General features: G+C 37.0%; 1 protein-coding gene across 1 annotated transcript; it reads right to left on the reverse strand.

The window, feature by feature from the left end:
* Positions 1-22,332: 22,332 nt before the first annotated feature.
* Positions 22,333-23,262, reverse strand: LOC110543692 (putative vomeronasal receptor-like protein 4). The gene has a single exon (XM_021629941.2). It carries the CDS (start codon positions 23,245-23,247, stop codon positions 22,333-22,335), a length of 915 nt encoding a protein of 304 aa, XP_021485616.2. The 5' UTR covers positions 23,248-23,262.
* Between the last annotated feature and the right edge of the window lie 4,351 nt (positions 23,263-27,613).

The following is a 27,613-nucleotide window of genomic DNA, read 5'->3' on the forward strand; positions in this document are numbered from 1 at the left end:
GACATCAAATTTAGAACTCCCTGGACAGTATGTCTTTATCAACATTCTATTTTCCCTACTAATTCTTGATTAACTGTCTCTTTAACTTTTGATTTTCCAGACTGTACATCATAGCCTACATTTCTATATATCTTCCATGTATCTCCTGTATAAATAGTATATAATAGCTAATAAATGCATTCCCATTCTACACAAAATGTATACTTTATTTTACCTGAGTCTCATGCTTTAGAAAATTAATCCTATATTTTACCTAACTTCCTCCTTCTGCTGTATTTATCTTCCTCATCCTTACCTAATAACCCATACATCCCCCCAATTTCTCTATCTGATTAATTGTATCACCTTTACCTTTCTCCTACAGTCACCTTTATTTCCCTTCCTCCTCTCTGCCTAAGGAGCCTTGTCTTTCCCATTTCTCTCATCAGATACTTGTATTCTGATCTCTATTGCTCACATCATTACCCCTATCATGGCAATGGTTCTATTTTACTTTCCCAGTTTCCATAGTTACTACAGGCTCTATAGTCCCATCTTAAGATGTGGAGCTAGGAGCCTCCAACAAGAGAGAAGATGTGACATTAAGACGATTACTCTTTTCCACAGATTATGACAAACACGAACCTCTTGAATATGACCTATACTGATGCTGCTTGTGAATTTCTGTTTAAAAGAGATTCCTTCCCATGCAGTGGAAAACAAGGTCCCAAGTGTAATATATTGCTGGCATCCACACATTGTTTTTTTACAGCTTTACTCAACAGTCTTATCTTTAGTGATTATATAAGTCATTTGGCCCAGTTACCATGATCAATTTATTATTGAACTTATTTTGTTCAGTACATTTAAATCAGATTTGTGGTAGAGAAATAGAAAGTGACTATACTGACTCAGATTCTCGTGAGAAACAGAGTGCCCAATTATATTTTCAAGCTCATTTGCATATTCCACATATAGAAATGTGTGTATACATGTGTGGAAATATTGCAGAAGCCATTGGAAAAGACCATGTTAGAACATACCCGTGAACATGACACCAGAAATCACAAATTTTATATTTAAACTTTTTTTTTTACCTAAAGATCTTATTCCAGTAGAGGAATGGATTCATCCTAATCACCAGAGCCAAATATCTGATTCTCTCACCAACTCAGGTACACAGTGATGTTTGATATTCTTTTTTTTTTTTTTAAGTTTCAAGATATGGGCTGGAAAGATGGATCACTCCTTAAGAGTACCTTTAAATCTTGCAAAGTAGATTCCCAGCAATGTCATGGTGGCTCAAAACTACCAGTAACTCTAGTTCTGGGAGATCTATTGCATTCTCTGATGTGCCACACTAGTGGGTACACAGACATACATGAAAGTGAAACCTTCATATAGGTAAAACAAAAGAAATAAATATTAAATAAATAAAAGCGTTCTGATAATGATTAATTCAAGCCTTAGTCTCCAGATTAAAAGAACAGAAGCATTTTTCTGATTTTAAAGTTGGAAATGCACAAACAATATATATATAATTTTTATTAATTATACATCTATAATTTATTAGTTATCACATGCAATATTAACATAAAGAGATAATAGCATAAGGAAAAGATAACAATCTAAAATATATTTTCTTTCTTATTTTAAATTTATTCATTTATTAAATTTATTCAATTTGTATCCTGGCTGTAGCTCCCTCCCTCGTCTCCTAGTCCCACCCACACTCCATCTTCTCCTACTGGGCCCCTTCCTTACACTGCTGTTAAGGGAGGCTGTCCTCCACTTCTATCTGACCCTAGCCTATTAGGTCTCACCAGGGTTGGCTGCATCATCTTCCTCTGTGGCCTGGCATGGTTGCACCATCCCCTGAGGAAGATGATCCATAAAATTCTACCAGAGAAATCCTTCAACTGATAAACACCTTCAACAAAGTGGCTGGATATGAAATTAACTCTAAAGAATCGGAATCCATCCTGTATATAAAAGACAAACAGCCTGAGAAAGAAATTAGGGAAACTACATCATTTACAATAGCCACAAATAACATGAAGTACCTTGATGTGACTCTAACAATGCAAGTGACAAACCTGTATAAAAAAAAAAATTCATCTCTGAAGAAAGAAATTGAAGAAGATATCAGAAGATGGAAAGATCTCCCTTGCTCATGGATTGGTAGGATTAACATAGTGAAAATCGTTATCCTGCCAAAAGCAATCTACAGATTCAATGCAATTCCCATCAAATTACCAACACAATACTTTATAGCACTTGAAAGAACAATTCCCAACTTTATATGAAAAAACATAAAGACTCAGCATTGTCAAAACAATCCTGTTCAACAACAGATCGCCTGGAGGTATCTCCATCCCTGATCTCAAGCTGTACTGCAGAGAAATAGTAATAAAAACACCATGGTACTGGCATAGAAACAGAATGGTTGATCAATGGAATCACATAAAAAAAACAGAAATAAACTCACACACTATGGATACTTGATTTTTGACAAAGAAGCCAAAACTATACAATGGGAAAAAGACAGCATCTTCAACAAATGATGCTGGTCTAATTGGATGTCTACATGTAGAAAATGCAAATAGACCCATATATATCACCATGCACAAAAGTAAAGTCCAAGTGGATCAAAGACCTCAACATAAAACCAGACACACTAAATCTGTTAGACAAAAATGTGGGGAAGAGTCTTGACCCCATTGGCACAGGAGACAACTTCCTGAACAGAACACCAACAGCACAGGTTCTAAGGTCAACAATCAATAATGGAATCTCATGAAACTGAAAAGCTTCTGTAAAGCAAAGGTCACTGTCATAAGAACAAAATGACAGCCTGCAGACTGGGAAAGGATCTTCACCAACCCTACATCTGACAGAAGGCTGATATCCAGAATATATAAAGAACTGAAAATGTTAAACACCAATAAACCAATTAATCCAATTAAAAAATGGGGAACAGGGCTTGAGAGATGTCTCAGAGGTCATGAGCACTGGCAGTTCTTCCAGAGGCCATAAGTACAATTCCCAGCAACCACATGATGGCTCATAATGATCTATAATGATATCTGTTGCCCTCTTCTGGTACATAGGTCTACATGCAGACAGAAAATTGTATACATGTAAAATAAATAAATAAAACTTTTTAAAAAATGGGATACAGAGATAAACAGAGAATTGACAACAGAGGAATATCAAATGGGTGAGATATGCTTAAAGAAATGCTCAACAATATCCATCCCCTTTGCCTCTATGAATGAGGATTGAGCATCTTACCCAGAGTCCTCCTTCTTGATTAGCTTCTTTAGGTATACAGATTTTTGAAGGTTTATCCTATATTATATGTCTAATATTCACTTAAAAGTGAGTATATACCATGTATGTCTTTCTGCTTCTGGGATACCTCACTCAGAATAATCTTTTTTAGATCCCACTATTTGCCTGCAAATTTCATTTGTTTTTAATTGCTGAGTAGTATTCCATTGTGTAAATGTACCACATTTTCTGTATCATTCCTCACATGAGGGGCATCTTGGTTGTTTCCAGGTTCTGACTATCACAAATAAAGCTGCTACAAACATGGTTGAACAAATGTCTTTGTTATATTCTTGAGTATCTTTTGGATATATGCCTAGGAGTATTATGGCTAGATCTTGAGGTAACACTATTCCTAATTGTCTGAGAATAGGCCAGATTGATTTCCAAAGTGGTAGTTGAAGTTTACATTCCCATCAGCAATGGAGGAGGGTTCCCCTTTCTCCACATCCTCTCCAGCATGTGTTATCACTTGAATTCTTGATCTTAGCCATTTTGATAAGTTTAAGGTGAAATCTCAGGGTCATTTTGATTTGCAATTTCCCTGATCGCTAAGGATGTTGGCATTTCTTTAAATGTTTCTCTGCCATTTGTTCAGAAGAGGGAGAAAAAGGGAACAGGACAGGAGCCTAACATAGAGGGCTTCTGAATACCTTTTGATACCCTGCAGGGTATCAAAGCAAATGCTGAGACTCATAACCAAACTTCAGGCAGAGTGCAGGGAATCTTATGAAAAAAGGGGGAGATAGAACGACCTGGATGGTACAGGAGTTCCACAAGGAGAGCAACAGAACCAAAAAATATGGACACAGGGGTGTTTTCTGAGACTGATACTCCAAGCAAGGAAGGATCATGGATGGCAACAACCTAGAACCCCTACACAAATGTAGCTCAAGGCAGCTTAGTACCCAAGTGGGTTTCTTAGTAAGGGGAATAGGAACTGTCTCTGACATGAACTCAGTGGCTTGCTCTTTGATCACCTCCCCATCAGAGGGTGCAGACTTACCAGGCCACAGAGAAAGACAATGCTACCAGTCTTGATGAGACCTGATAGACTAGGATCAGATGGAAGCAGAGGTGGACCTCCCTTATCAGTAGAATAGGGGAGGGGCATGGGTGGAGAATAGGGAGGGAGGATGGGGCTGGGAGAGGATGAGTGAGGAGCGCTACATGTGGGATACAAAGTGAACATACTTTAATTATTATAAAAAGTTAAAAATTTAATTAAAAAACAAGGAAATCATGAAATTTTCAGGCAAATTGTAGGAACTGGAAAAGATTATATTGACTGAGGTAACCCAGAGAAGAAAGACACCAATAGTATACACTCACTTATAAGTGGATATTAACTAAATAATATAGGATAAACAAACTAAAATCTATAGTTCTAAAGAAACAACAAGGAGGACCCTAGAGAAGAGGCTGAAACCTCCCTCAGAATGGCAAACAGGATAGACATTGGTAGTAGGAGAAGACAAGGAACAGAACAGGAGCCTTCCACAGCGGTCCTCTGAAAGAGTACCCACCAGGGTATTGAAGGCGATACTGAGAGTCATAGGCAAACTTTGGTTAGAGTACCAGAAAAATCATGGAAGTAGACAGTGATAGAAAAGTCTAGAGGGGACAGGAACTCCACAAGGAAAACAACAGAGCCAAAAAACCTGGGCTCAGGGGAGTCTGTAGAGATCAATATTTCAACCAAGGACCTTGCATGAAGAGGACCTAGACACCCTGCTCAGAGGAAGCCCATAGATAACTCAGTGTCCAAGTAGGTTGCCTAGTAAGGGGAACAGGAGCTACCTCTGCCATGAACTCAGTGACTGGTTCTTTGATCACCTCGCACTGAGGCGTGCAGCTTTACCAAGCCACAGAGAAAGATCATGCAGCCAGCCTTGATGAGACTTGATAGGTTAGGGTCAGATAGAAGGGGAGGAGGTCCTTCCCTATCAGTAGACTAGGAAAAAGGGATAGTGGGAAAAGAGGGACAGTGGGTTGGACTAGCAGGAGATGAGGGGGGGGCTACAGCAAGGATACAAAGTGAATAAATAGTAATAAATAAATAAACGAATGAATAAATAAATAAATAAATAATATTTTTTTTTTAAATAAAGACACAGACTAACAGGTTGGTTAGTAAAACAGGGTCCAACATTCTGCTTCAATCAAGAAACACCCCCCTGCCACAAAGATAGACACCACCTTAGAGTAAAAGGTCGGAACAAGATTTTCCAAGTAAACAGACCCAAAAAGCAAGCTTGAAAAACCATCCTAATAGCTAATAAAATAGACTTTATAGCTAATAAAATAGACTTTCAACCAAAAATAATCAAAAAAGATGGAAAGGGGCACTTCATTCTCATCAAAGGAAAAATCCGCCATGAGGACATCGCAATCCTGAACTACTATACACCAAACACAAGGGCTACTGCATTTGTCAAAGAAACATTATTAAAGCTTAAATCACACATTGATTCCAACACCTTAGTAGTGGAAGACTTCACCATCCCACTCGCACCAAGGGTGTATTCATTGAGACATAAGCTAAACAGAGAAATAATGACACTTACAGAGGTCTTAAATCAAATGGACCTAATAGATGTCTGCAGAAACTTTCACCAAACACAAAAGATTATAACTTCTTTCAGCACCTCATGGAACCTTTGCCAAAATTGACCATATATTCAGGCACAAAGCAAGCCTAAACACATACAAGAGACTGAAATAATCCCTTGTATCTTATCAGACCCCCAAGGTCTAAAACTACACCTCAACAATAACAGAAATAGCAAAAAGCCTGTACACACATGGAAACTGAACAACTCTTTACTCAGTGACACCTGGGTCAGGGAGGAAATAAAAATTTAAAGGCTTCCTAAAAATCAATGAAAATGAAGGTACAACTTACCCTAACATATAGGACACCATGAAGCAATGTTAAGAGGAAAGATCATAGCATGAAAGGCCTTCATAAAAAATTCGAGCCAACTCATACAAGCAACTTAAGGCCACACCTGAAAGTACTAGAAAAAAAAAAAAAGAAGAAGAAGAAGAAGCAGATACACACAAGATGAATAGATGGCTGTAAGTAATCAAACTCAGGGCTGAAATCAATAACTTAGAAACAAAGAGAACAATTAAAAGAATCAACGAAACCAAGAGCTGGTTCTTTGAGAAAATCAACAAGATAGACAAACCCTTAACCAAAGTAACTAAAAAAGACCTTTTCCATGATATATGTTCTTCCAATTCTCTGCTTCATATTCATTATTTTTAAATGTTTATCACCTACAGAAAATGGCACACTTTCTGATTCATCATGTGGCATCTTTCTCTGGACTTCACTGAAACTTACCATAAAAGGCCAAAGCTACCATGGCTACAGAACTGTTAACATTGCACGCACTGAGAAAATCCATTTGCTTTGTTTTGTTTTGTTTTGTTTTGTTTTGTTTTGTTTTGTTTTTCGGAAAAACAAATTACAGTGCTGGGGGTTTTCATATTAGTTCCAATTGTAATTTTAGATGTCAGTACTAACCCAAAGTGTATCCATAACCATTCACAGCAGTTTAGAAGCCATCACTATTAAATTGTCCCCAAACAGAAGACTAAGGAGTGTGTAGGCTGCTGTAGGAAGAGACCTGCAAGAAAAGAGACCAAGAGCTGCTGTGTGAATAATTCTACATTCTTCCAAGAAAAATCCCTTTACACCTTCAGTGTCACAGCGTTTGCTTTTAGGACAGTCTTGTCCTGTGAATTAATGGTGATCATTGCATTCTGCTTTGTTTAGTGATCTAAACAACATACAAATATAACAGATGAAAATATCATTTTAAGTTTTACCATATTTAGTGATTTAATGGCCTGAAAGTAGTAAGCATGCTCAGAGAGAACATAAAGAAAGTTTGTGACTTTCAGGTGACAGGAGCTATAGTATTTCGTGATGTTCCATCCACTGTCAGAAACAAGACTAAGTTTTCAGTAATCTCATGAGATGAAGGCTTTAGCCACACAAGCTAGTTCCATGGAAACTTCATGAAACAGATAATGGCAGTGAAAATAAATACTGACCACTTATTAATAAGGTATTAGATCATAGTGATTACCTGATACTCTTAAATGATTTAAATACATGAATTGATCTTTGGAAACTGAGGTTAACACACGTGTAGCTGCAAGCACACAGAAGCCGACTAGACTATTTCAACCTCACACTTACTAGACAGCTTTCCTGAGATGCAGCAGCACGGGGAGTATTACTGCAGTCATTGTGGGGAAGCAATCATACCTAGAGCTTGATCACAATTTGCATGACTTGGGAGAAACAGGAAAATGTTTACTAGAAATGTGTGTGTGTGTGTGTGTGTGTGTGTGTGTGTGTGTGTGTGTGTAAGAGCAAGAGGGATGGAGATCTCAACCTGTAGTTCAGACTGACTTTAGTCAAGCACAGACTGCTTCTGCCTAAGCATTCAAAAGGCTGAGATCACAGACATGTGCCAACACACCTGCCTTCATTCTTCCTTGGATTCTCTTCCATGTATTGGTAAATGATATTCCAGCAAAGTAAAAAAAGACCTCAGATATTATCACCTAAACTTAAATTTACTTGGCATTTCTTTGTCAATGCTTATTTTTTAATGTATTTATTTTTACTTCATGTGCATTGGTGCTTTGCCTGCATGTATGTCTGTGTAAGGGTACCACACATTGGAGTTACAGACAGTTGAGAGCTCTCATGTGGGTGCTGACAATTGAACCCAGCTCCTTTGAGAGAACAGTCAGTGCTCTTACCTACTGAGCCATCTCTCCAGATCCATCAAGGCATATCTTAATGAGCAATTTTATATTGTACTATTGAAGAAAATATTGGGGGTTTTAACTTTAAATAATTTTATAATATTTGAGAATTAAAATTATTTTTGTCACTGAAAATGAAAAATTTACTCAGTGTTATAATGGTAGCAGTAACTTAAGGTTTAATTTAGGAAACTTGAAATATTAAAACTTGATTTGTTTTAATTGAAACACTCATATACCCACTGAATATTATCCAATTTACATTTTTGTCAGGATATCTTTACACAGATTCAATAAATATGTCGGGTGAGATTTTCAAGTACTTTTTAAATACCCAGAAAAGATTTACTTTGTTAAAAAACCATTTCAATACGTTAAGCAAATCTATCTAAATTTTTAAAAAGTCATTATATGTTAAAATGTCTTAGTTTTACTAGGCCATAAGTTGAAACTTCTCTAAGAATTCTCAAGTATATATAGACATGATAGGATCAAAAATCACCACTAAACACTAAGTTCCATAGTATATGTAGTATATTTCTAGCTTAACTGCCATGTAGTTAAACACATAGAGCCAGTTAACTTGAGAGAACTAGTAAAATGAGAAAATATTTTTAAAAACTTAAATGTATCTTAATTATACACTGACTCCTACAAAGTAATACATGTCTGTTCTTGGTTTCTCACCCTCTAAGGCAATTCGGGTGTTTTGTTACAGAAATGAAAAACTAACACAGATGGCAATGCTTAGGTGGAATCATAGTCTCAGAATTATTGGAGTGCACACTCAGGAGAATCCATAGTCAGGTTTACCTGTTAAAATATTCCACCTGAAACTAGTTTTTACATATATATCAGTGTAATTCATTGTATAAAGATGGGTTTCATGATATTTTCATTCAACATACAATACCCACTGGTCATCTTTACCCAATTAGCCTGTCTTGTATCTCTCCAGCCCTTGCTAGGCCCCACCCTCTTACCAGTAGCCCCCCTTCTACTGTCACATCCATTATAATGAGAGACCACATTAAGTGAAGAAATCTATGTTCTTGAATAAGTTGTTCAACTGACATCTTTATGTCCACAAGCAGCTGTTATCTGCTTATTATACACTATGGCTTGAAAGTAATATTCCAAGTAGAGAATTTTCTAATCATTTATTATAGAAAACCCTATTTTATTCTATCACCTACTTCTAGCTCTCACTGGAAGAGTAGTAGTAATGAAGACAAAAAGAAACACTCACCAGGCTGGGCCATTGACAAACACTGTGGAGAATGAGGCTTTAAAAGCAGTTGAAAGGAATGAGCATCATCAGTTGTTTCCCCCTAGGCCCGTAATAATCATGTCATCTGGAGAAAGCAACTCTGACTTTGATGTTACAAAGTACTGCCATCATATGGAAAAGTGAACTTCCCTAATTCCAGGAGAATAGTAGAGTAGAAACAGCTGAGCTCCGAGTTTCCTGTGTGTGAGTTATTCTCCACAGGCCTTACCTGTCTGTGTAGATTAACTGATTCCAATCCTGTGAACAAAATAAGAATAATAATATTCCATTTAAAAGAAGTAGAAAAAAATTTTAGATTCCCCAAAGTATCCTTCCTGTTTCTAAATCATTTGTCATGTTCTCCATACTTACTTGACAGTGATTGCAGTGTCTCACAAAGAAATTAACAGCTCGTTGGCTACAATAAAGGTAATGTCACCTTCTCCAAAGAAGTGAGGAAAGTACTCTTTATTGCAGAACACACAGACATGAAGTAATGTAACTGTATCATCAGCAGAAATCAGGCTATGGTGCTGGGGATGTAGATCAGTTGGTAGAGTGCATGCCTAGAAAATAATTATGTTTGTAGAACAGCATGAAAAAAAAAAAAAAAAAAAAAAAAAACCTTTCAAGTTATAGGCACAGGTGGGAAAAATAATCCCAAGTCAAAGGGAAATACAACACTTTCAACAAGATCAGAGAAGAAAACTGCCCAAAACTAAGGAAAGAGACCATAAAATACAAGAAGCACACAGAACACAAAAGATACAAGAACAGAAACAAAACTTTTCATGTATCTTAGTGTTAAAACATTAAGTATACAGAACAACAACAACAACAAAAGTGGATTGAAAGCATTAAGAGAAAAACTGCAAGTCACAAATAAATAAAACTTATCAAGTGGAAAAGTGGAATTCCCTAATTCAAGGAGAAAAAAAAGTTGAATAGGAAGAGCTGATTTCCATAGGTAAATTACCAAAGCAAGAAGAAGCTGCAGTAATACATCTCAAGTTATCTCAATGTTATCTAATCTAAAATAATATATCCAGCAATGCAACTGCTAAAATTGAAGGAAGAGGAACAATTTTCCAAAATATAGACAGCCTAATGAGCTTTATATTCACTAAAACAAACCTAAAGTAATACAGGAAGCATTGTTTTGGGCTGAAGAGAGAAATGAGCATAGCAGAGAGATTCTGGAAAAAATGTGAAGCCATAATCATTAAAACATAATATTCCACCGAGGACACATAAAAAAATGAACATGATGCTCAGAACTAAAACACACATTTCAATGATAATTTAAACATAGATGTCCTCAGTTCTCCACTCAAAAGATAAAGAGTGAATGAATTAATCAAGGAACAAAACCCATTTCTCTGCTGAAATGTATCTTAGCTTTAAGATAAGCTTTAAAGTAAGATATCACCTTAGAGTGAAGCCATGGGCAAAAGTATTCCAATAAAATTGAACCAGAAAGAAAGCAGGAGCCATTATCTAAACATCTGACAAAACAGATTTTGTACTAAAAGAAATTAAATGAGATAAAGAGGGATACATCATTTTAATAAAGAGAACAATTAACTATGAAAACATTACTATCCTAAATATATATTCACCAAACTCTGGAACACTCAATCTCATAAAAAATGTATATAATCCTGGAACAAAGGCACAGATTAACAGCAATCCATAGTTAGTACATGATTTCAATACCCAACATTTTCCAATTGAGAGGTCCTCTGGCTAAAAATGAACAGAAATATCAAATAAAAATATGGCATCATACATCAAATAGACTTAACGGGTACCTTGAGCATACTAAAACCAAACACTGAAAGTACACATTTTAACCTGCACCACACAGAATCATTTCTAAAATATATCACATCCTGAAATACAAAACAAATCCTTGGTTTGCCTGTGGTATATATGCAAGATTAGAGTCTCACAACAGCGTAATGCAGCCATGACCATTCAGGCCTTCACAGCCATTGAAGCAGGACAGTCTCCCCAAGCATGGTTGGCTACCATAAAAATCTAAAATGTTACGCTCAGGATGCGAGGCTAAGCACTGCACTCAGGGTCAGCCACTTTCGACCCAGAGAAGAGCATGTCTGATTGCATACGGGTTGATGCCCCAGGTCCTGCCTCTGAGAAAAAAGGTATCGGACGGGTCTGATGCTCTTTGGGTGGATGACACCTAAATGAACATCAGTACAAAGTCCCAATTTATTTCTAATATCAGAGATCAGACCTCTACTCTTGCCTGTTGCGTCTAAAACAAAAAGGGAGTACTGTAAAGAGCTGCATAATGCCCCGCCTTAAAGATGGAGCTGGTTTCTACCTTCCACCTTCCCGATGGTGAGTGCTCTCTGTCACGAACAACTCCACATTTGGCTAAGGCTGAGGATCTGGCTTGCTTCCATGTATGTGGACCTATCTGCATTGCCCACGTGGCATGCTGGGGTTGGCTACCCAGAGGCTATTTAAGCTGTGGGCTGGCTTTCCCCAGGGTCAGAAGATTGTTCAAGGTTCCTGAATAAACTGCATTGAAAAAAAAAAAAGTTTGAAATTTAGACCTAACTTGATTACAATGCAATAAAACACAAAATTAATAATAGATGAATATCTAGTATATACAAAAACTCGTGGATATTAACCAGCACACTACCTCAGAGTAAAGGGCTGGAAAAATGTTTTTCAAGCAAATGGTTCCAGAAAACAAGTTGAAGTAGCCATCCTAATATATAATAAAATACTTCCAACCCAAGTCAATCAAAAAAGATAAGGAGGGCCACTATATTCTCATCAAAGGAAAAATCCACCAAGAGGACATCACAATCTTGAATATCTATGCCCCAAATACAAGAGCACCGACATTCATAAATGAAACATTATTAAAGCTTAAATCATACATTGATCCTAATACCTTAATAGTGGGAGACTTCAACACTCCACTCTCACCAAGGGACAGATCAACTAGACAGACACCAAATAGGGAAATAAAAGCACTCACAGAATCCCTAAATCAAATGGACCTAATAGACATCTACAGATCGTTTCACCCAAACTCAAAAGAGTATAGCTTCTTTTCAGCACCTCATGGAACCTTCTCCAAAATAGACCATATAGTGGGTCACAAAGCAAGCCTCAACAGATACAAAAGGATTGAAATAATCCCTTGTATACTATCTGACCACCATGGACTAAAGCTAGACATCAACAACAACAGAAACAACAAAAAGCCGCCATGCACATGGAAACTGAACAACTTACTACTCAATGACAGCTGGGTTAAGGAAGAAATAAAGAAATTAAAGACTTCCTAGAATTCAATGAAAATGAAGGCACAACATACCCAAATTTATGGGACACATTGAAAGCAGTGCTCAGAGGAAAATTTATAGCACTAAGTGCCTGCAAGAAGAAATTCCTACATCACATACAAACAACTTAATGGCCCAACTGAAAACCCTAGAAAAAAAAGAAGCAGATACACCCAAGAGGAGCAGAAGGCTGGAAATAATCAAACTAAGGGCTGAAATCAATCAATTAAAACAAATAAAACTATCCAAAGAATCAGTGAAACAAAAAGCTGGTTCTTTAAGAAAATCAACAAGATAGACAAACCCTTAGCCAAACTAACTAAAAAGCAGAGAGAAACTATCCAAATCAGCAAAATCAAAAATGAAAATGGGGACATAACCACAGACACTGAGGAAATCCAAACAATTATTAGGTCATACTACAAAAGCCTGTATGCCACAAAATTTGAAAATCTAAATGAAATGGATAATTTTCTTGACAGATTCCATCTACCAAAACTAAGTCAAGATCAGAAAGAAAGACTGAATAGCCCTATATCTCCCAAGGAAATTGAAGCAGTCATTAACAGTCTCCCCTCCAAAAATAGCCCTGGGCCAGATGGCTTCAGCACAGAATTCTACAAGACCTTCAAAGAAGTGCTAACTCCAATTCTCCTCAAACTATTCCACAAAATAGAAACAAAAGGAACACTACCAAAATCATTCTATGAAGCCACAGTCACCTTGATACCTAAACCACACAAAGATCCAACAAAAAAAGAGAACTTCAGACCTATCTCTCTTATGAACTTTGACACAAAAATACTCAATAAAATACTTGCAAACCGAATCCAAGAACATATCAAAGATATCATCCACCATGACCAAGTAGGCTTCATCCTAGGCATGCAAGGGTGGTTCAACATACGGAAATCCATCAATGTAATCCACCACATAAACAAACTGAAGGAGAAAAACCACATGATCATCTCCTTAGATGCTGAAAAAGCATTTGACAAAGTCCAACACCCATTCATGTTTAAAGTCTTGGAGAGATCAGGGATACAAGGCACATACCTAAAGATAGTAAAGGCAATATACAGCAACATCAAACTCAATGGAGAGAAACTTAAAGCAATCCCACTGAAATCAGGGACAAGACAAGGCTGCCCATTGTCTCCACATCTCTTCAACATAGTACTTGAAGTCCTAGCCAGAGCAATAAGACAACTAAAGGAGATCAAGGTGATACAAATCAGAAAGGAACAGGTCAAAGTGTCACTATTTGCAGATGATATGATATTATACATGAGCGACCCCAAAAATTCAACCAGAGAACTCCTTCAGCTGATAAACACCTTCAGCAAAATGGCAGGATACAAAATCAACTCAAAAAACTCAGAAGCCCTCCTGTATACCAAAGACAAAAAGGATGAGAAAGAAATTAGAAAAACAACAACCTTCACAATAGCCACTAATAACATAAAGCACCTTGGTGTGACTCTAACCAAGCAAGTGAAAGACCTGTTTGAGAAAAACTTCTTCAAGTCTCTGAAGAAAGAAATCGAAGAAGATATCAGAAGACGGAAAGATCTCCCGTGCTCATGGTTTGGTAAGATTAACATTGTGAAAATGGCCATACTGCCAAAAGCAATCTACAGATTCAATGCAATTCCCATCAAAATACCAACTCAATTCTTTACAGAACTTGAAAAAAAGATTCTCAGCTTCATATGGAGAAACAAAAAACCCAGAATCTCCAAAACAATCCTGTAGAACAACAGATCATCTGGAGGTATCTCCATCCCTGATCTCCAGCTGTACTACAGGGCAACAGTAATAAAAACTGCATGGTATTGGCATAGAAACAGAAAGGAGGATCAATGGAACTGCATAGAAGACCCAAAAATAAACCCACACACCTATGAATACTCGATATTTGACAAAGAAGTCAAATCCATTCAATGGAAAAAAGACAGCATCTTCAACAAATGGTGCTGGACCAACTGGATGTCTACATGCAGAAAAATGAAGATAGATCCATATTTATCACCCTGCACAAAACTAAAGTCAAAGTGGATCAAGGACCTCAACATAAAACCAGATACTCTAAATCAGTTGGAAAAAAAAAGTGGGGAACAGCCTAGAACTCATTGGCACAGGAGACAACTTCCTGAACAGAACACCAACAGCACAGGCTCTAAGAGCAACAATCAATAAATGGGACCACATGAAACTGAAAAGCTTCTTTAAAGCAAAGGACACTGTCATCAAAACAAAACGACAGCCTACAGATTGGGAAAGAATCTTCACCAACCCTTTATCTGACAGAGGACTCATATCCAGTATATATAAAGAACTAAAGAAGCAGGAAAGCAACAAACCAAGTAATCCCATTAAAAAATGGGGAACGGAGCTAAACAGAGAATTCTCGAAAGAGGAACATCGAATGGCAGAGAAACACTTAAAGAAATACTCAACCTCATTAGCCATTAGGGAAATGCAAATCAAAACGACCTGAGATTTCACCTTACACCCATCAGAATGGCCAAAATGAAAAACTCAAGTGATAACACATGCTTTAAAGGTTGTGGAGAAAGGGGAACCCTCCTCCATTGCTGGTGGGAATGTAAACTGGTACAACCACTTTGGAAGTCAATCTGGCACTTTCTCAGGCAATTAGTAGTAGTGCTACCTCAAGACCCAGCTATACCACTCCTAGGTATATACCCAAAATTTGCTCAAGTACACAACAAGGACATTTGTTCAACCATGTTTGTAGCACCTTTATTTGTAATAGCCAGAACTTGGAAACAACCCAGATGTCCATCAATGAAGGAATGGATACAGAAATTGTGGTATTTTTACACAATGGAATACTACTCAGCAATCAAAAAGGAGGAAATCATGAAATTTGCAGGCAAGTGGTGGGATCTAGAAAAGATCATTCTGAGGGAAGTATCCCAGAAGGAGAAAAACAAACATGGTATATAGACCTACAAGATATGATAATCATAATGAAATGTACACACCTAAAGAAGATAATCAAGAAAGTGGACACGGGCGAAGATGATCAATCCTCATTTAGAAAGACAAATGCGATGTGCACTTAAGGTATGATAGGAATCTACCGCAAAAGGCATCTGAAAGACTCTACCTAGCAGTGTTTCAAAGCAGACACTAAGACTCATAACCAAACCTTCGGCAGAGTGCAGTGAATCATATGAAAAAAGGGGAGTTAGTATGATATGGAAAGGATAGGAGTTCTACAAGGACCAAATATATCCAGGCACAGGGTCTTTTCTGAGACTGACACTCAACCAAGGACCATCTGTGGATATAACCTAAAACTTCTGCTCAGATGTGGCCCGTGGTAGCTCAGTAACCAAATAGTTTTCCAAAGTAAGGGGAACAAGGACTATTTCTAACAGGATCTCAAGGTCAGGCTCCTTGACTCCCCCTCCCCCCAGGGGAGGAGCAGTCCTGTTAGGTCACAGAGGAGGACTCTACAGCGAGCCCTGAAGATACCTGATAAAACAGGGTCAAATAAATGGGGAGGAGGTCCTTCCCTGTCAGTGGACTTGGAAAGGGGCAGGGAGGAGACCAGGGAGGGAGTGTGGGGTTGGGGAGGGAATGAGGGAGCGGAATACAGTGGGGACACAGAGTTAACAAAATGTAACTAAAAAGAAAAATTAAATTAAAAAAAATAAAAATAATAAGACATTACCTCTGGCATGAATTGAAAGCAATTCCATGAGAAAAATTTATAGCTCTAAGCATGTACAGTAAAAAAAATCAGAAACAAACAGCACAAAAATGTCATAATATACAACTTGAAAAGTTGGAACAAACAAAATACAAACCAATTGACAGAAAGAAATAGTAATAAAAGCAGAAATCAACAAAACATAAACAAAGACAACAATGCAAGGAATCAATAAATGTAACTGACAAACACTTGCCCCAACTAACCAAAAAAAAATCAAGAGAAGACCCATATTACCAGAATAAAAGAAGAACAGGGAAACACTACAAGAGGCACCAAATGAATTCAGAATATTATAGGAGGATATTTTTAAAACATGTACTCCATTAAGTAAGAAAATCTAAAAGTCTTATATGGTTTTCAAGATTCTGCCAAAACACAAATTAAACCAACAATTCAACAACCTAAATAGGCCAATAACAAATGAGTAGACTGAAATAATGGTAAAAAGCATTTCAGCCAAAAAACATCTATAACTCGATGGATTCACAGCAGAATTTTACCAGACATTTTTTTTTTCAAAGATAATTTAAGCATTGCATTTATTTTGATACAGTAGCTTTTCCATTGGGTAACACATTATAATTATCTTAATATGCAATTACTATATTCAATTAAGGACTAGCTTTAAAGTTATATTGGAAGAACAAACGTTCAGTAAGTTTTTGTCTTATAAATTGTGATTAACAACAGCCATGGAGTTCCTGCCCATAGGAAGTTCACAATTTATTGGGGAAGACAAATACATACATAACTGAATTCAGATTTGATCTTCCTCTGACCCACTCTATTAATTCAATAATGGAGTGCTAATCAGTATTGATGTATTTTGTCCTTATTAACAGTCACCAAGTAATTTACCTTGAAGTTATTCATTGCAAAGGATTTCCTTTCATTTGGGGACATATTCTCTTTACCATACAGTCTTGTCTTTGTGGAAATCTCCCAGACAATCATGATAAGATCCTGAACACAATCTTGAGAGAGGGTATACATGGCATTTAAGAAGTTTTACCAGACATTTAAAGAAGACCTAGAGCCAATCTTTCTTTCACTGTGTTTAAAAAAAAGAAATACAAGAAATATGCCCAAACTACTTCTGCCCAGTTTAACAGTGATACCAAAATGAATAATGATTCAACAAAAAAGGGAAAATACAGGCCAATATCCCTGATGAGAATAGACTCAAAAATTATAAAATACTTACAAACAGAATACAGTCATATATTTTAAAAAACTACAACCTGAACAAGTTGGCTTTATCTCTGAAACGTAGGGATGATTCAACATACACAAGTCTATAAATGTAACAAACAACATAAATTGACTTAAAGACAAAATCCAGACAGTCATCTAAATAAATGCAGAAAAAAATATTTGAAATATATAATATGCATTTATGATAAAAGTCCTAAAAATATAGGACTAAAGAGAACGCACCTCTACCTAAATGATATATGCAAGAAAACTAGAACAAACAATCTCCTAAATGTAATTCACGTGAAGTCAGGAATAAGACAGGGAAGTCCATTATCCCTGACTCCTTTTCAACATGGTGCTCAAAGGACTAGCTGGAACAATAAAGCAAGAGGAGGAAATAAAAGAGAGTCACATAGGGAAAGAAGTCAAATATCCCTACTTGCAGATAACATGAACGCAGAATTCTAAGAACATTTCTAGCAAAAATAACCAAATTCAGCAGTGTGGTAGCAGGATCAACTTACACAAATTATATTTTTTATATATAGTAAAAATAAAACACACAGAAGAAATCATGGACACACTCGCATTCACAATAGGTTCACAGAAAAAAAATCGAGGAATAAATCTAAACAAAAATCAAATGACCTCTACAATCAAATTTTAGACACACATACCCACAGTGAATAAAACAAATTTGGTTCTTTCAGAAAATCAATAAGATTAACAAATAAATATCATAACCAAATTTTCTTAACACAATTCTCCAAAAGATGGAGAGAGATGATCAAAATAACAAAGTTGGAAGTAAAAAGGGGAAAGAACAAATTACCAAGGAAATTCAGAGAATCATGAGGACATGATTTCAAAACTTGTACTTTGCCAAATTATAAAATTAAGAAATTATAATTTTCTTAATAAATACCATGTAACAAAGTTAAGTAAAAACTAAATAAGCAATTTAAACAGTGTAAAGCCTGCAGTGTGTTAGAAGCACTAATTAAAAATCTCCCAACTACAAAAATCCTATGATAAGATTTTAGGACAGAATTCTACCAGATTTTAAAAGATGAGTTAATCACAACACTCCTAAAATTATTCACCAAATTAGAAACAGAAGGAACACTGCCCACTTCTTTTCATGATTCCCTGTTACCTAAGTAACAAAAGGACCCAACAAAGAAAGAATTGCACACCAATTTCCCTACTGAACAGAGATGAAAAATTATCAAAAAGACATGGAAACTGAATCCAAGAACACATCAAGAGCAAGTAGGATTCATGCTAGAGATAGAGAAATATTTCAACATACATTAATTAATAAATGTAATGCCCATGTAAACAGATTGAAAGACAAAAACAAAAACAAAATAACAGCAAAAAAACTCCAGTCTATTTACTGAAAGACACATCATCAACTAATTAAACAGAAAATATATTCTTAATTCAGTATATTGTCCTTCACCTAGCAACTGATATTTAACAATATAAATATAAATATAATATCTCATCAGATTACACTGTTCAAGCTGAAAATATGTTGTCTAGCATCTCTGTGGGCTAGTATTCAACAGTTTCCTTATGCTTTTGTGGATTTTTCTCATCTGGAAATAGCTTTTTAGTGTTACCGCTATTGTTCCATATTCTGAGAGCCTTTATTCTTCATCAAAGGATTTTCCATTTTCTTTTCTATCACCCCATTCCAATATTTAATTTTACAATTTTTTCCTTCTCTAAGTCTGGTTTATTGTAATCTTTCTTAAAGAGGATATATAAATTGTAATCATTACTGAAAAAATATAATTATTTTATGGTAATAATTCAAAGAACATTGTACAGGGGCCAGGTGAACTCTGTATTATAATTCTCCATTTTTTTAACACAGAAATTTTTTTTTTTACTTTAGCTCACTCTTTTTTGGAGAACTTACCTTTTATGCACATTTGGAAAACATCTTTACTTATTTTTTTTCTTTCTCCATCCTTTGGAGACTAAATTAGTCCTCTCTATGACTGTTTGTGTTCAGTTTCTTTACTTTCGTTGACATCTATGCATCTTTCAAAACATCTTCACCTATTTATTTCTTTCTACATATACTTCATTTTCAATGTACATTTTCTTATTTCTCTCTCTTTTTTTTTTCAATGCAATTTATTCAGGAACATTGAACAATCATCGGACCCTGAGGAAAGCCAGCCCACAGTTTAAATAGCCTCTGGGTAGCCAACCCCAGCGTGCTACGTGGGCAATGCAGATAGGTCCACATACATGGAAGCAAGCCAGATCCTCAGCCTTAGCCAAATGTGGAGTTGTTTGTGACAGAGAGCACTCACCATCGGGAAGGTGGAAGGCAGAAACCAGCTCCATCATTAAGGCATAGCATTCCGCAGCTCTCTACAGTTCCCCCTTTTTGTTTTAGACGCATCAGGCAAGAGTAGAGGTCTGATCTCTGATATTAGATTTATTTCTCTTTTAAAGCTTTCTAAATAACATCTTCTGCATATAATTTTTCTAAACAATTCCCCATGCTTATATGGCTTACTCTTTATATTATTTAACTTTCTTTTTAAGGACTTTGTTTTTTAAATGTGAAAAAATATGAGCCATAAGTATTAAAACATAAAGTCACAGTGAAAAAAAAAAAAAACAACAACAAAAATCAACAGCATGTTGACCAAAGCTAAAACACACATTTTAATAATAAGTTAAACATGAATGGCATCAGTTCTCTACTCAAAAGCTGCAGAATAACTGAATGGATCAAGAAATAAATCCTGTTTACCTTCTGCTTCAAGAAACATTTCTTAATTTTTAAGATAGGCACTACAGAGTAAAAGAATTGACAAAAGTGCTACAATGGAACAATGATGAAGGCAGGTGTCCTTATCCTAAGGTCTGACAAAATAGACTTTGGACTAAAACTAATCAGAAGAGATAAACTTCATTCTAATCAAAGAAAGAGTTGGCAAAGAAGACATTACCACCCTAAACCAATCTGTACCAAATTCAGGGACACCCAATTTCATATCAAACAAATTTTACAACTGGATTAAAAGACACAGATTAACATGAATCCATTAACAGTAGATGATTTCAATACCTAACAGGATGTATGTCCTAGGTGGCCTCTAAACTTCTGGAAGTGATAATTAATATACTTGCCTTTCTCCTGGAACTTGAGTTCTTGGAAAGCCTTAGAATTTTCTCTATCTATCTATCTATCTATCTATCTATCTATCTATCTATCTATCTATATCCCTCTTCCCCTCTTTCTCACCTCCTACCAACTCCCCTCCTACCTTGACCTCATTGGCACAGGAGACAATTTCCTGAATAGAACACGAACAGCACATGCTCTAAGGTCAACAATCAACATATGGGACCACATGAAACTGAAAATCTTCAGTAAAGCAAAAGACACAGTTATCAGAACAAAATGACAGCCTACAGAGTAGAAAAGGCTCTTCACCAACCCTATATCTGACAGAGGGCAAGTGAGTCTGTGTCCAATGCAGTCTCTACTTCCCTTACTAGAGGACCCACATGAGGCCTAAGCCTACCATAGGTTAAATCTTTGTAGTGGGCCTAGGTCTATTTCCTGCATGGTTGTTGCTTCAGTACCAACAAGCCTCTCTGGGCCCTGGATATTTGACTATGTTAGTCTTTTTGTGAAGCTCTTGTCACCTCCAGGTCCTTTTCTCTTTCCTCTCATTTTTCCACAAGTTCCCTGACACATTCCCCAATGTTTGGCTGTGAGTATATAGTCTACGAAATTGGAAAATCTAAACAAAGAGGATACTTTTTTGATAAATAGGACTTACCAAAGTTAAATTAAGGGCAGGCAAACTGAATAGTCTTGTAACCCCTAGGAAATAGTGGCAGTTATTAAAAGTCTCTCAACAAAAAACAAAACAAAACAAAAACAAAGTTTTTCAATTTTGTAGAACATGGGCATTTTTTTTTCATTTCTGATTTTGTTAATTTGAATACTCTCCCTCTTCATTTTAGTTAGTTTGACTAGGGGTTTCTCTATCTTGTTTCTTTTCTCAATGAACCAGCTTCTGGGCTTCATTAATTCTTTCTATCATTCTACTTGTTTTTAAATTGCTGATTTCAGCCCTGAGTTTGATTTTTTCCTGCATGTATTTCTTTTGGGTGTATTTGCTTCTTTTGATTCTAGAGTTTTAAGGTGTGTGTTTAATATGATAGTATAAGAACTCTACAGTTTCTGAAAGAAGGGACTTAGCGCTATGAATTTCCCCTTAGCACCATTTTCATTATGTCTCATGAGTTTGGCTATATTGTGTCTTCCTTTTCATTGAATTCAAGGAAATTTTGAGTTTCTTTCTTATTTCTTCCCTGACTCAATGGTCCTTGAGTAGAAAGGTTTTTCAGTTTCCATGTGTTAATAGGCTTTTTGTTCTTTCTGTTTTTGCTGAGTTCCAGCTTTAATCCAAGGTGATCTGATAAAATACAAGTGGCTATTTCAATTTTCTTGTATCTATTGAGGCTTGCTTTATACTCTTCAGGACTCTGAGGGCACCAGGAATGCACATGTGCATACATGCTGGAACAAAACTTTCATATATAAATAAAAATAAATTCATCATTTTTATTTTTATTTTTTTAACTTTTATTTTTTTTCATCATTTTTAAAAGAAGAAAAAATTCTTTTAAAAAATCTAGTGGCATTTTAACTGCAAGATTTTCAGCACATTGATGATTCTCTTATCAGAACTGATGTGTACCAAAGGAGTAATGGTGGGATAGGCATTCATCACAAATTTCTGAATAGTCAGGATGACTGGGTCATACATCCACAGAAGGACTGAGGTAAATAAGATGACAAAGTCCACCCAGTATAAGATCACAAAGAAAACCACCAGCAACAAGATGATCTGCGTGGCCCTTTTCTCAGGGGATGCTCTCTGGTGGCTGATGCTATGAAGATGCTTGCATTGCCTCTGATGTCTGAATAAGATAATCACCATATATGCACTTGTGGTCAACATAACTGCTACAAGAAACACATCTCTGGAGGTTGTCACTGTTAAAAACAATCCCCTGATGATGTAGTTCACTGGGAACATTGAGCAGGATTCAGTGACCTTCATCTGGTTGGTCTCACTCACATTGGTAAATCCACCAACATAGAAGATCAGGTTACTACTGAAGGACAAATTCAAAGACCAAATACATAAGAAAGCATAGATCATGTATTTTTTAAGGTTAGGTTTAAATTTTGCCAACAAGGAGTTACTGGGACTGATAGTGACAGCCTGGAACACACTCATTAGGCAGGTGATGCAGATAGAGAGGCCTCTCATTACCCTGTGTATGTAGAAAGTTGCCTTACATTTGATGTGATTCTCAATGTTCAGTGACTCAAATATGTCTGTAAGCCAAATGTCTCCTCCTGTGAGGAGCATCATTATGTGAATGAAGGTTAGTTGACAAGACATCAGGTCCATAGGCTTAGGCCTGTGACCTAGGATTGTGAAAGAATAGAAAAAAAGGAGAAACATATTGGTTAGGACTCCAAGCCCAGCTTGAATATAGAGGACATCCTTTAATGAAAACATTGGTGAGAAATGCATTCATTTTAAGACCATAGGGGAAGCATAGTTCTTATACCTGAAAAAAAAAAAAAAGATTACTTATCAAACTTGTAATTCATTGGACAGTATGTCTATATCGTAATTCCATTTTCTCCACTAATTTTTAATTAACCTGTATTTTTTTGATATCTGGATCACTTCCTTTATTCTTTTTTTACAAAAAAGTACATTAATTTATTCCTTTTCATTGCTATTCCCTCCATCTTTACATTTTTTTCTCATCTTCCTGCATTTCTTTTTTTAACTTTATTAATTACACTCTATTCCCTTTGTATCCCCCTATAAGCCCTTCCCTCCTCCCCTCTCAATCTCCCCTTCCCTCCCCCTTCTTCACAGATGCCCCTCCCCAAGTCCACTGATAGGGGAGGTCCCCCTGTCCTTCCTTCTGATCTTAGTCTATCAAATCTTACCAGGAGTGGCTGCATTGTCATCTTCTGTGGCCTGGTAAGGCTGCTCCCCCATCAGGGAGAGGTGATCAAAGAGCAGGCCAATCAGTTTATGTCAGAGGCAGTCCCTCTCCCCATTACTATGGCACCCACTTGGGCACTGAACTGCCATGGGCTACATCTGTGCAGAGGTTCTAGGTTATCTCCATGCATGGTACTTGGTTAGAGCATGACTCTGGAAAGACCACTGAGTTCAAATTTTCTGGTTCTGTTTCTCTCCTGTGGAGTTCCTGTCCTTTCCAGATCTTACTATTTCCCACTTCTTTTATAAGATTCCATACACTCTGCCCAACAGTTGGCCATGAGTCTCAGCATCTGCTTTGATAGCCAGAAGCTGGAAACAGCCCAGATGCCCCTCAACTGAAGAATGGAAGCAGAAATTGTGGTACATCTAAACAATGGAATATTGCTCAGCAATGAAAAATAAGGAAATCATGAAATTTGCAGGTAAATGGTGGGAACTGGAAAGGATCATCCTGAGTGAGCTGCCCCAGAAGCATACACACAACGGTATATACTCACTCATATAGACATATAATATAAGATAAACATACTAAAATTTGTACATCTAAAGAAACTAATCAAGAGAGAGGACCCTGACTAAAATGCTCAATCCCCATCCTGAAAGGCAAAGTGGATGGACATCAGAAGAAAACAGGAAACAAGTTAGGAACCTGCTACAGAGGACTTCTGAAAGTCTCTGCCCTGCAGGCTATCAAAGCAGATGCTGTGTTTGAATTTTTTATTGAATTGAATATCAAGATGAGAATAGGGGTGTAAGAGTTTGTATTGGAGGAGATATCCTAGACTCATACAATGGACAAATCATCAGAATAACAAATCTTTGAGGTCAGTGCATCCCAGACATTAAGACTTTTGTACTGAAATAGCTAAAATATATGGTGAATTTAGCCTTCCTTATTGATCTGCATTAAATATCACAGTCAGATTACCTTCATTGAGATACTTAAAAAAAACATACATTTTTTACATTTTATTAATTGCACTTTATCCACTTTGTATCCTCCCATAAGCCCCTCCCTCCTCCCCTCCCTTATCCCTCCCACCCTCCCCTTCCTGCATGGATGCCCCTCCCCAAGTCCACTGATAGGAGAGGTTCTCCTCTCCTTCTTTCTGATCTTAGTCTATCAGTTCTCATCAAAAGTGACTGCATTGTCCTCTTCTGTGACCTGGTAAGGCTGCTCCCCCCTCAGGGGGGAGTGATCAAAGAGCAGGCCAATCAGATTATGTCAGAGGCAGTCCCTCTTCCCATTACTATGGAACCCACTTGAACACTGAACTGCCATGGGCTACATCTGTGCAGGGGTTCTAGGTTATCTCCATGAATAGTCCTTGGTTGGAGTTTGAGTCTCTGGGAAGTTCCCTGTGTTCAAATTTTCTTGTTCTGTTGCTCCCCTTGTGGAGACCCTGTCCTCTCCAGATCTTACTATTTCCCACTTCTTACATAAAATTCCATTCACTCTGCCCGACAGTTGCCCATCAGGCTCAGCATCTGCTATTTAGAAAAACATATTTTAATGTTAAAAGTAAAGAAAATATAAAAATAAAAATATATACAATGGAAGAAAGAGAACATCTTCAACACATGGTGCTGGTCTAACTGGATTTCAACTTGTAAAAATTGCAAATAGATTTAGTTTTATCACCCTGCACACAAATAAAGTCCAAGTGGATCAAAGACCTCAATATAAAACCAGTCACACTAAACCTGTTAGAATAAAATGTGGAGAAGAGTCTGGAATTCATTGACACAGGGGACAAATTCCTGAACAGAACACCAACAGCACAGGCTCTAAGGACAACAATTAACAAATGGGACCTCATGAAGCTGAAAAGCTCCTATAAAGCAAAGCACTCTGTCATCAGAACCAAACGACAGTCTACAGAATGGGAAAGGTTCTTCACCAACCCTATATCTGACAGAGGGGTAATATCCAGAATATATAAAAACCTCAAGAAGTTAAAAAGCAACAAATGAAGTAATCTAATTAAAAAACAGAGTACAGAGCTAATCAGAATTCTTAATAGAGGAATAACAAATGGTAGAGAAACACTTAAAAAAATGTTCAGTGTCCCCTTATTTTTCCTACCACTTTTCCACAAGACTCCTTAAACATAGACCAATGTTAGCCTGTGAGTCTATGCATCTGTTTTGAGGTGCTTCTGGGTAGCGCCTCTCAGAGGACACCTCTGTCAGACTCCTGTCTTGAAGTTTAGCAGAGCTTCATTCATAGTGTCAGGGTTGGCATTCTCCCACATGATGGGTCTTTGGTTAGGCCAGGCATTGGTTGGTCATTCCCTCAATCTCTGAGTTTTCTGCTCCATCTTGCACATCTTGTAGGCATGCTCAATTTTGGGTTGAAGTTTTTGTGGGTGGGTTGGTGTGCCTCTCCCTCCCCTAGGAGAATAGTCTAGTTAGTGAATGTCCTCTTCAGTCTCTATGGCCACTGCTGCTTAGAGTCTCTGATTGCTCATATCCTCCCAGGAGCCTACCCTGGTTTAGGTCTCAAGCTTGTCACAGAGGTACCCTCACCCTCAGTTTCCCTTTTCTCTACAGACTTTCTGTCCTCTAGCCTTCACTCTCCCCAGGTCTGATCCCATCCTCTTAACTCTCTATGCCTCCTCTCCTACCTTGTTCTCTCTTTTCAGCCACTGCCTCTGTCTATTCTACCTCATCCTCCAAGCGAGATTTATACATCCTCTCTTGAATCCTCAATGATACTTTTCCTCTTTGGATCTGTGCCTCATAAATATGCTCACGGCATACTACAATGTACTGTATTATGACTATATATCTGTAATACATGCCTAAAATCCACTTACAGGGGATTGCATACCACATATGTCTTTCTGGATCTGGGTTACCTCATTCAGGATGATCTTTCCTAGTTCCATTTGAAAATTTTCATGATTTCTTTGTTTTAATGAGCTGAATAATATTCCATTGTGTAAATGTGCCATGGTTTCTTTATCCATTCTTGGTTGAGGGACATCTAGGTTGCTACCAGGTTCTGGCTATTCTGAATAAAGCTGTTAGGAACATAGTTGAGCAAGTGTCCTTGTTGTATGTTTGAACATCTTTTGGGTGTGTCTTGAGGGAACAGTGATTCCTTATGTCTTTTTCAGCAATACATGTGGTTATTTTACCTAACTACCTCTTTTTGTATATATCTTCCTTACCCTTTCCCAGGAACCCATCCAGTTTTCCATTTCCCTATCTGATCAATTGTGTTCTTCTACTCACCATTATCTTCCTCAGACCTTCTGTGCTTACCTCACTCCTTCCTGCATAAGGAGCCTTGTCACTCCATTTCCCTGAATACTTACTTGTACCCTGCATTTCTGCTCTCTATTGCTCCCACAACAACCCCTATGTTGGCAATGGTCTAATTTCACTTTCTTAGTTTCTGTAGTTACTACAGGCTACATAATCACATCTGAAGATGTGGAACTAGGATCCACCAACTAGAGAACACCTGTTACATTAAGATGAGTACTATTTTCCACACATTATAACAAACATGAACTTGGTGGAGATCAATATATATTGATGCTCTTTGGGAATTTCTTTTTAAGAGATTCCTCCCCATGTAGTGGAACACAAGGTCCAAGTGTTATACATCACTAGCACCCAGACATTTTTACAGTTTCACTCAACAGTCTTACCTTTGATGCTTATGTAAGATATTTGGCCTCGTTACCAAGATAAGTTTATTATTGAATTAACTTAATTCAGTACTTTAAAATCAGCTTTGTGATAGAGAAATAGAAAATAGCTATAGTGACTCAGATTCTTGTGAGCAATTATATTTTCAAATTCACTTTTATAATTTCCATGTATAGATGTATGCATGCATGCCTGTGTAGAAAGAATGAAG

The sequence above is a fragment of the Meriones unguiculatus genome, chromosome 3 (genome assembly GCF_030254825.1).
Source record: "Meriones unguiculatus strain TT.TT164.6M chromosome 3, Bangor_MerUng_6.1, whole genome shotgun sequence".
NCBI classification, from domain to species: Eukaryota; Metazoa; Chordata; class Mammalia; order Rodentia; family Muridae; genus Meriones; species Meriones unguiculatus.